The sequence below is a fragment of the Amphiura filiformis genome, chromosome 1, assembly GCF_039555335.1.
Source record: "Amphiura filiformis chromosome 1, Afil_fr2py, whole genome shotgun sequence".
Taxonomy (NCBI): Eukaryota; Metazoa; Echinodermata; class Ophiuroidea; order Amphilepidida; family Amphiuridae; genus Amphiura; species Amphiura filiformis.
Window position 1 is genome coordinate 66650820 of NC_092628.1, and position 10550 is coordinate 66661369.

Sequence of the window (10550 nt, forward strand, 5' to 3'; positions counted from 1 at the left end):
ACAAAGACTTCGGATCGATTTAACAATTGATTTACCACACATCATCTCCTCATTGAAAACTGGCCCAATTAGAGACTCTATTATCTCTGTCATTTTAAAAGATTTTGACCTCAAATCAGTGAGTAAATTAGCCGACTAATTGTTACTGACAATCTTACAATGCAATTATGCCTAAATGTACATTAATAACAGACTACTTGGATTTGACATGGACGTGCAGGGCATGTAGCATTAGCCTTTAGTCGGAACAAAGTACTTTGTTTCTACAACAAATGTTTATGGTACATTTTCAGGAAACACTTTTTATCAGCATAAAGAATACTGTCTGTACAATGTTTCATAATAAACACAATGGAAAATTATGATGTGCTGGTTTGTGTGGTTTGTATCCTTGTCTTCAAGTGCAGTGTTCCAATTTAGTTAATTAAATTGGCCCAGAAAAATTATTTCAAAAAAAAGAATCACTAGAGACTTTTCCATGATTTATACCATCTATTTCCTAAGATTAACAAACAAAAAACAAGACAAAAAACAAACAAAAACAAACACGCTAAGGCCAAGAGATGGCGACAGAGAGAAGATTGTTTCATAAAGCTTCCCGGATTCGCTATGTAAAATGGGATACTTGTTTGAAAATTGAACAAGGATACGGTAATCTAGGAAATGACAAGAACGGCTTGCCATAATATGGTTAAAAGAGCTAAACACATCACAAGAAATAAGTCCCCCTCTCAACATTTCGTCATAACATCGGAAGGTAAAATATTGTACCAATAAAACTAATTGCGAAATAATTATGATTTTTCACAAGGTCATATCTTAAAATCCTCTACATAAAAATGAACATCAATTGCACACAGGATTACTTCAATACTCTACTCTAAACACATGTCAGTAATCAAGCAGTTGTCCAACTGATACAACAGCAAAATGCACTGACATGGAACACCTTCCTGGGCCAAAATTCACAGCCCAACAGATTTCTTTTGTTGGGTTCCAATTATTCGCCTGTACATGAACAAAAATTACACACAGGATAACTTCAATACTCTACTCTAAACACATGTCAGTAACCAAGCAGTAAAATGGACTGACACGGAACAGCTTTCGGGACCACATTCACAGGCGAATAATTGGAACCCAACAAAAGAAATCTGTTGGGTGTGAATTTTGGTCCAGGAAGGTGTTCCATGTCAGTGCATTTTGCTGTTGTGTCAGTTGGACAACTGCTTGGTTACTGACATGTGTTTAGATTAGAGTATTGAAGTAATCCTGTGTGCAATTTTTGTTCATTTTTATGGAGAGGACTTTAAGATATGACCTTGTGAAAAATTATAAGTTTCTTTTTGAGGCCAGTTTATATGACTGTTTACAAAATGTTGTGTGAACATGAAAGATGTCCATGACTAAATGGCTGAATGAGCCCAAATGTAAGACAAAACTGCCCTTTCCAAAAATCACTAAATAGGCCTATACTTGCTAACTGCAAGGTGTATTGTGACAAGGAATGGGACCGGCCACCTTACAAATAACTGCTGAGCTCTGAACCAAGAAGGTGATTTGCATGGTTGAATAATCATGATTTGATTACACATAGACGTGCTACGAGTAAATGCTCACTTGGTGGGGATTTTAAACTGCACTCAACCACATGTTTTCCATGGGTAACAAGCCATGAATTAAATTTGTGACAAGCATAGGCCTAACTTATGTGACTTTTGAAAAGGGCAGTTTTGTCTTCCATTTGGGCTTATTCGCCATCAAGTCATGGACATCTTTTATTTTCATATAATTATTTTGAAGTCAGTTTTATTGGCATAAAATGTAAACTAATAATGTTATGACGAAATGTTGAGAGGGGAATTTACTTCTTGTGATGTGTTATAAAAGTTGTAATGCATACACCCCAACACTAAGACATCACTTCAATCTTGCACACAGGGATGTAGATTTCAAATGGAGTCACGCATTCGGGTAACCTCATTTGAAATTTACACTCCCTGTATGGAGGTGTATTGATTTCAGTTGGAAGAGCCCAATGGTTGGTATAGATACTGTAAATAATAAACAGATAGTTGCCCAGGACTTGGTAAAATGTTTGCCAGCAAAAATGAAAAAGGGGACTATGGTATATGGTAAATACTAGTAAAAGTATAAAACGCAAATGGGGAACAAGGACAAAGGGGCATGGTATCAACACAACAGTTGATCAGGACATGGTAAAACGACAATGCTAGCAAAAGTATAAAATACATTAATGGTTAACCGGGACATGGTGAAACGACAATACTAGCAAAGTATGAAACACAAATGGTTAACCAGGACATGGTAAAACGACAACACAAGCAAAAGTATGAAATAAAAATGGTTAACCAGGACATGGTAAAACGCAATACTAGCAAAAGTATCAAACACAAATGGTAAAGTACATTAATGGTTAACAGGAACATGATGAAACGACAATACTAGCAAAAGTATCAAACACAAATGGTTAACCAAGACATGGTAAAACGACAATGCTAGCCAACTTATAAAATACAAATGGTTAACAACCAAGACATGGTAAAACGACAATACTAGCCAAAGTATAAAAAAACACAAATGGTTAACCAGGACATGGTAAAACTACAATAAAAGCAAAAATGTGTAACACAAATCGATAACCAGGACATAATAAAACGAGAATGCTAGCAAAAATATCAAACACAAATGGTTAACCAGGACATGGTAAAACGACAATGCAAGCAAAAGTATTAAAAAACACACCACAAATGGCTAACCAGGACATGGTAAAACGAGAATGCTAGCAAAATTATAAAATATATTAATGGTTAACCGGGTAATGGTAAAACGACAATACTATCAAAAGTATTAAATACAAATGATTAACCAAGACATGGTAAAACGACAATACTAGCAAAAGTAAAAATACAAATGGTTAACCAGGACATGGTAAAACGACAATACTAGCAAAAGTATAAAATACAAATGATTAACCAGGACATGGTAAAACGACAATACTAACAAAAGTATAAAATACAAATGGTTACCTAGGACATGGTAAAACGACAATACTAACAAACTTATAAAATACAAATGGTTAACCAGGACATGGTAAAACGACAATACTAGCCAAAGTATAAAAAACCACAAATGGTTAACCAGGACATGGTAAAACGACAACACTAGCAAAAGTATTTTAAAAAACACCACAAATGGCTAACCAGGACATGGTAAAACGAGAATGCTAGCAAAATTATAAAATATATTAATGGTTAACCGGGTAATGGTAAAACGACAATACTATCAAAAGTATTAAATACAAATGATTAACCAAGACATGGTAAAACGACAATACTAGCAAAAGTAAAAATACAAATGGTTAACCAGGACATGGTAAAACGACAATACTAGCAAAAGTATAAAATACAAATGATTAACCAGGACATGGTAAAACGACAATACTAACAAAAGTATAAAATACAAATGGTTACCTAGGACATGGTAAAACGACAATACTAACAAACTTTGTAAAACTTTATAATATATATTCCTTTCTTGGAAGAAGTACGTTCTTTGACGTATTCTAGATCTTCTCCGACAACACTGGCAGGCAGTAGCACATTGACTACATAAAATATTTCTGGTTCGCAATTTCCTTTCTTTGAAGGAATTGGACTGTAAGCACATTAGATAGCTTGCCCAGATCAACACTATAAACTGTGCACACTCAATAATAAAGGCTATTGCAGCCTGTCAGATATGTATCAAGATGATAATAATTGTAACCTTTTCCATAAAGTCCGACACAATCCGCAGTAGACCCTATGTCTTACTTTGGTCCATTTTCGTAGCTCCGAAATAATAACGACAATACAAGCAAAAGTATAAAATACAAATGGTTAACCAGGACATGGTAAAACGACAATAATAGCAAACTTATAAAATACAAATGGTTAACCAGGACATGGTAAAACGACAATACTAGCCAAATTATAAAATACAAATGGTTAACCAGGACTCAGTAAAACGACATGGTAAAACGACAATACCAGCAAACTTATAAAATACAAATGGTTAACCAATGCATGGTAAAACGACAATGCTAGCCAAATATTATAAAATACAAATGGTTGACCAGGACATGGTAAAACGACAATGCTAGCCATATTATAAAATACAAATGGTTAACCAGGACATGGTAAAACGACAATACTAACAAACTTATAAAATACAAAATGGTTAACCAGGACATGGTAAAAGGACAATACTAGCCAAATTATAAAATACAAATGGTTAACCAGGACATGGTAAAACGTCAATACTAACAAACTTATCAAATACAAATGGTTAACCAGAACATGGTAAAACTACAATACTAGCCAAATTATAAAATACAAATGGTTGACCAGGACATGGTAAAACGACAATACTAACAAACTTATAAAATACAAAATGGTTAACCAGGACATAGTAAAAGGACAATACTAGCCAAATTATAAAATACAAATGGTTAACCAGGACATGGTAAAACGTCAATACTAACAAACTTATCAAATACAAATGGTTAACCAGAACATGGTAAAACTACAATACTAGCCAAATTATAAAATACAAATGGTTGACCAGGACATGGTAACACGACAATGCTAGCCAAATTATAAAATACAAATGGTTAACCAGGACTCGGTAAAACGACAATACTAGCCAAATTATAAAATACAAATGGTTGACCAGGACATGGTAAAACGACAATACCAGCAAACTTATAAAATACAAATGGTTAACCAGGACATGGTAAAACGACAATGCTAGCCATATTATAAAATACAAATGGTTAACCAGGACGTGGTAAAACGACAATGCTAGCCATATTATAAAATACAAATGGTTAACCTTGCCTTGCCTTGCCTTGCCTTGCTGGCTACGTCAGCCCATGTCGGCTGTAGCCCTCCTCATGAAGCTTCCATTTTTCTCTGTCTTGCGCTATCCTAGCCCAGGTTGGGCCAATGTAAGATGTAATGTCGTCCCGCCATCTGCGTTTTTGTCTTCCCCTTCGCCTTCTGCCTGTTCTAGGTTGCCACTCTGTTAGACGTTTTGTCCACCTGTTATTATTTGATCTTGCCAGATGTCCTGCCCATCTCCATTTTGCCTCTTTTATTTTCTCCAGAATGTCCTTGACTTTGGTTTTATTTCTTGCGAGTTCCTAATTTTGTCCCGTATTGTGATATTCAGCATTCTTCTTTCCATTGCTCGCTGTGCTGTTATCAGTGTTTGTTCTAGGTATTTAGTTGTTGTCCACGTTTCGCATCCGTATGTCATTGTAGGCAGCACACATTGATTGAAGACCCTCTTCCTTAATATCATTGATAGTTTTTTATCACACAGAATGTCTTTATATCTGCCATAGCAGCTCCAGCCAGCTTTAATTCTGATTAGAACTTCCTCTCTCGTGTTGTCTTCCAGCTTCACAGTCTGGCCAAGATATTTGTAGCTTTCTACTTTTTCTATCTCATCAGTTTCAACTACAATGGGCTCATTTGTTTCGAAATTTGTCATGAATTTTGTTTTTCCTTTGTGTATTTTCAAACCGATCTTCTTGCTTTCACTGTTCAAACCATTTAATTGAATCTCCATGTCCTTGACTGATGTTGTTGTTAAAGCAACATCATCTGCGAATCTCAGGTCTGTCAGCCATTCTCCATCTATATTTATTCCTTGTTTCTCCAAATCTAGCTTCTTGAAAATCTCTTCCATGGCAGCTGTGAAGATTTTTGGTGATATTGTATCCCCTTGCCTCACTCCCCTCTTTATGTGAATATGGTTTGACACATCATTGTCCAAATGGATTGTGGCTACTGCATCTGTGTAGATATCCTCTATGATGAGCACATAGGTTTCATTGACTCCTATTCCTCTTAGGGCTGCAAAAAGATCTGAATGTTCAACCGAATCAAATGCCTTTTCATAGTCTATGTACCCTACACAAAGCTTTAGCTGGTATTCATTCGCCTTTTCAATCAGCTGGTTTAATGCGTGTAGATGGTCTGTTGTTGAGAAACCTGCCCGAAATCCTGCTTGTTCCCTTGGCTGGTTTTCGTCTAGTATTCTTTGGATCCTGTTTTGGATTATTCTGGTAAATATCTTATATGCATGAGAAAGCAAACTTATCGGCCGGTAATTTTTGATGTCTGCTTTATCCCCTTTTTTATGAAGTAAAATGATCTTTGCCTCCTTCCATTTCTCAGGAATCTTCTTGTCTTTCAGGATTTGATTATAAAGTTTCACCAGCTATTTGTTGATCTCCTCTCCTCCTATCTTAAAAATGTCACTTGATACGTCATCTGGTCCAGGTGCTTTATTGTTTTTCATTTGTGTTACTGCCTTTTCCACTTCTCTAACTGTTATATTTGGTACTTCAGTGTCATCGGTTGATTTTGTGGGTACTCTGGTTCCGCTGTTTTCATCTGTTTTACTGCTGTACAGGTCTTGGTAGAATTCTGTACATACATTTAGAATTTCTTCTCTGTCTGTGGTTATGCTTCCATTCTTTTGTCTCATTTGGCAAATTCTTGTTTTCTTGCTGTTCATTTTTGTAATCTGTTTTGGTCCCTTGCCACTTTCTAGGATGGATTCAATTTGCTGCTTTTTTTTCTCTTTCTACTTCTTTCTCGTCTTTTCTTTCTCACTGTTTTGACTAGTTCTGAGTATTCTATCTTCTGTTTTGGTGATTTGTCCTCTTCTCTAAGTTCTTTCCTTTTCTTATCTAACTCTTCGATTGCGTTGTCCTCCTCTGTGGTCTGTTTGGTCTTTCTCTCTCTTGGCGCTATTTCTTCAGCTGCCTCCACTATTGTATTGGATATAAGCACATATTTGGTATCTATATCTGCATTTTCTATGTCCAGACATGCAAATCGGTTTTTCAACTCCAGTTGAAAATCATTCTTCAAATCTTTCAGTTTCAGTACGTTTAACTTGCTTTTCTTTTGCTTTCTAATGATTTTGAGTCTTGCCAATTTCCTGTCTATGTGTATCTTTGCTCTGACCATCCTGTGGTCACTACCAATGTCTACACTCGTGATGACAGAACATCCTTTACAAATCCACGCTGGCTACTTAGGATGAAGTCGATTTGGTTCTTTGTAATTCCGTTGGGACTTTCCCATGTCCAATACCTGTTTTTATGTTTCTTGAAGTATGTGTTAGCAATGATAAGTCCTTGTTGCGCAGCAAACTCAAGTAGCATGTCCCCTCTTTTGTTTCTTTCTCCAACTCCAAACTTTCCCATGATGGCTTCTTCTCCAGATTGACATTCTCCTATCTTGGCGTTGAAGTCACCCATTACTATGGTGTACTCAGCTTTGCTGTCTTCTATCGCCTTATTTACCTCCCCGTAGAGTTCTTCAACTTTTTCATCGTCGTAGTCCGATGTTGGTGCATACACTTGAATTACGCAAAGCTGTTTGTTTCCTGTCAACTGTACTATGAGAGAGATCACTCTATCTGAGTAATATTTCATGTCCTTTACATAGTCTATGAATTTTGGGTGGATAAGAAATCCAATTCCCTTGGCATTTTTGTTTGCCTCTGTTTTTCCTTGGTTATAGAGCCAAGCACCTCCCTTGAGTTCCTCAATGCCCTCTCCTTCTCGTTTTGTTTCACATAGACCAATTATGTCCCATTTGAAGTCTTTCAGTTCGTCTAGCAATGATTCAAGTGATTCTTCCGTTCTCAATGTTCTAGTATTATACGTACATAATTATGTTGAGTTGTGTTTGTCCAATCTTGTGACCATCATCAGTCACACAGCTTCCTATTGGCTTTGACTGTGTGACGCCATACAAAGATTCACATCTTATGTCACGACTGGTCAATCTGCAATCACCAGGTCCTTGATGTTTGCGCCCCTTCTGACCATGGGCTTTATGATCTCTTTTTTCTTTGTCTTCCATAGTTTCATGAGGGATTTTTGCCATATACTGACGCGCTGGCAGGACGTGGTGTCAGTAGAGGTTTCTGTCAGGGATTCCTCACCCTTAGTCCGATGTTGAAAAAGACTAAAACAATACACTGGAGCCGGCTGGCTCCAGTGTATTGCCCCCATTGCTCCCGTCTGTTCACTCAGCCGCAAAGCTGAGCTATCCAAACGACAATACTAGCCAAATTATAAAGGACATGGTAAAACGAATTAGCCAAATTATAAAACACAAATGGTTAACGGCAATGCTAGCCAAATTGTATAATACAAATGAATAATCAGGACATGGTAAAACGACAATGCTGGCCAAATTCTAAAATACAAATGGTTGACCAGGACATGGTAAAACGGCAATGCTAGCCAAATTATAAAATACAAATGGTTAACCAGGACATGGTAAAACGACAATACTAGCAAACTTATAAAATACAAATGTTGTTAATCAGTAAAGAACGCAGTACAACGTAATAAGTCGAAGTTAACATGGATAAGATTTTAATAACCCAAATGTGGAATAGGCCGTTTTTATATTGAGCCACTCAATTTAGAGTTCACAATCCTGGTCATCTAGTAAATTGTCTATTTTGTATATTTATCGTATAAAATCGTGATCAAGGCCAAGTTACCTGCAATTTACAATTTGAAAACACAAAACGTTAAAGATTTTATTCGCCAAATAAGGGAATTAGAAAATAAATTCCTATGGATATTACAGCACTTGAAACAAACTATAAATATTTTAAATTAGAATCTGTCTTCGGCAGACTTTTATTCTTTGAACAACAGCAACAACAAAAATGAACAAATCTATATTGCTTACATTATTAAATATTTCCCTAACATTATTTCAGAATTAAGTGTGAAAAGGAAGTTAGTTTCTTTAATACATATATGAATTACGCTTCCCAATTGTCATATGAACAAGATTTTATTTTCCCTTGTCGTCCGTTGAATGTAGGTGAATACAGCAAGAAATTTCGTTTTGTTTAGTTGAATTTGAAAAGTGACTTCAGGCAGGCTTTATAGTGTTTATATTGCAAAGTATAAATGAAAGGATTGCATGCAGAATTGAACATTGCCAAAATAACAACAAAGCTATGTAAAACACCTCCGAAATTGATGTATCCTCCTAAATTGAACTGAAGAAATAACAGTTGATCTGGAGCCCAACATATAACGTACACCAGAAACACAAATGCAAGAGTCTTGGTTACGTTTCTACTCTGCTTTCTTGAGGGTTGCCTCGATTGGTCATCAACCGATGACTGATTTCTATTCACTGTACTCATGGTACTGGCAGTATCTGATGAACCCACACGTTTCTTTTGCTGACGAATTTTGATAGCGATTCGAGTAAACCAAAATGCCATAATGAGGCAAGGAATGAAGAAGTTCCACAGAAAGAGTGCTACCCCAGTCACAGCTTTTTTGCTAGGAGACGGAAACAAAAAGATACATTTTCCATCTCCTAATGAATATTGTGTAAAGGCCAATGTGAGCTGAAGTAGAGGGGCAACACACCATGCCACAGCAATGAAGATAATGGTCGTGTTCCTTGAAAAATGGTGTCGGAACCATGTGGAATACACAACAGCGACGTACCTTTCTAAAGATATGGCTACTAAATTATAAGTAGAAATCACGAACATGGTCCACATGCAAGTGCGCGGATACCATAAAACGCAGAAGAGATATCCCAAAACAGGGTGTTGAGGGGGTGGTGAAGGAAATAGCTCAGAGAATGTTGTCGCAATGAGCACAAGAGATGCAAGGAAGTCAATAACAGCCTGTGAGACAATCAGCCTGTTGGTTGAGTTTTGCTGATGAGATCGAGAAGAGCGCATTTTGGCAATGACGAGGCAGACACTAAAATTACCCAGAACACCGATTATTCCGATAAGAATTTTCGTTGATGCTAGTGATATCTCAGCAACTGTCTTCGGAGTAAACTCTGGTCCTGCTGCATCAGTTGACGCGCTTGAGGTGGTCAAAAGTAGATTTGTTTGGCTAGTTGGTGTTGCCATTTTATGTTGTAAACATGCGTCTTGTAGGTAGGTAAACGTTCTGTTCAAAAAAAGGAAAGAATAATGTACACTAGTATGAATATGATGAAAAAGCGCTCAGCATGAAATAACTCAAAGGTAATTTTGAATTTATAATTAGACAAATTCAATTAAAATTCATATACGTTGATTGCAGATGGTATGGTTACTATTCATGCTTAATAGCCTTATGCTGGTTTCATACTACCCTGCCGCTTGCCGCTGAGCGGCGTGGCGCACGCGTATTGCAGACAAACGGACACAATCAATGCTTGTCATTGGTTGAAACGCCCTGCCGCTTGCCGCAGCGGCAAGCGGCAGGAAAGTATGCTGGAGGCTTTAACGTAAGAATACATTGGGGAAAAATCATCGCGTAATTGCTTCGTTGCTAAGAAGGCTTTTTATTGCATTGATGAGAGGCAATACTATCATACTGCAGTTACTGTCCGTTTTCCTATACACAATACACAGTGCTTTTACCATTGACGCGTAACCTCTACAAATAGTGTATGTTAGAAGTATGGGGAATT

The 10550-nt window shown here is 36.8% G+C and overlaps 2 protein-coding genes across 2 annotated transcripts; both read right to left on the minus strand.

Moving 5' to 3' along the window:
* Window positions 1-7069: 7069 nt before the first annotated feature.
* On the minus strand, window positions 7070-7952 carry LOC140162461 (craniofacial development protein 2-like). Its single transcript, XM_072185704.1, has 2 exons — window positions 7843-7952; window positions 7070-7739 (listed from the first exon to the last, which is right to left on the minus strand). The coding sequence occupies exons 1-2, from the start codon at window positions 7950-7952 to the stop codon at window positions 7070-7072; spliced, it is 780 nt and encodes a 259-aa protein (XP_072041805.1).
* A 1012-nt stretch (window positions 7953-8964) lies between these two features.
* Window positions 8965-10035, minus strand: LOC140162473 (octopamine receptor beta-2R-like). The gene has a single exon (XM_072185716.1). It carries the CDS (start codon window positions 10000-10002, stop codon window positions 8965-8967), a length of 1038 nt encoding a protein of 345 aa, XP_072041817.1. The 5' UTR covers window positions 10003-10035.
* Between the last annotated feature and the right edge of the window lie 515 nt (window positions 10036-10550).

Excerpts from the sequence above, each read along its gene's own strand:
- LOC140162461 (XM_072185704.1), bottom strand. The coding sequence starts at position 7,952 with ATGGAAGACAAAGAAAAAAGAGATCATAAAGCCCATGGTCAGAAGGGG. Across the intron at positions 7,740-7,842 it reads GACATAAGATGTGAATCTTT|AACATTGAGAACGGAAGAAT; the intron begins GTATGGCGTCAC and ends GTATAATACTAG.
- LOC140162473 (XM_072185716.1), bottom strand. The coding sequence starts at position 10,002 with ATGGCAACACCAACTAGCCAAACAAATCTACTTTTGACCACCTCAAGC.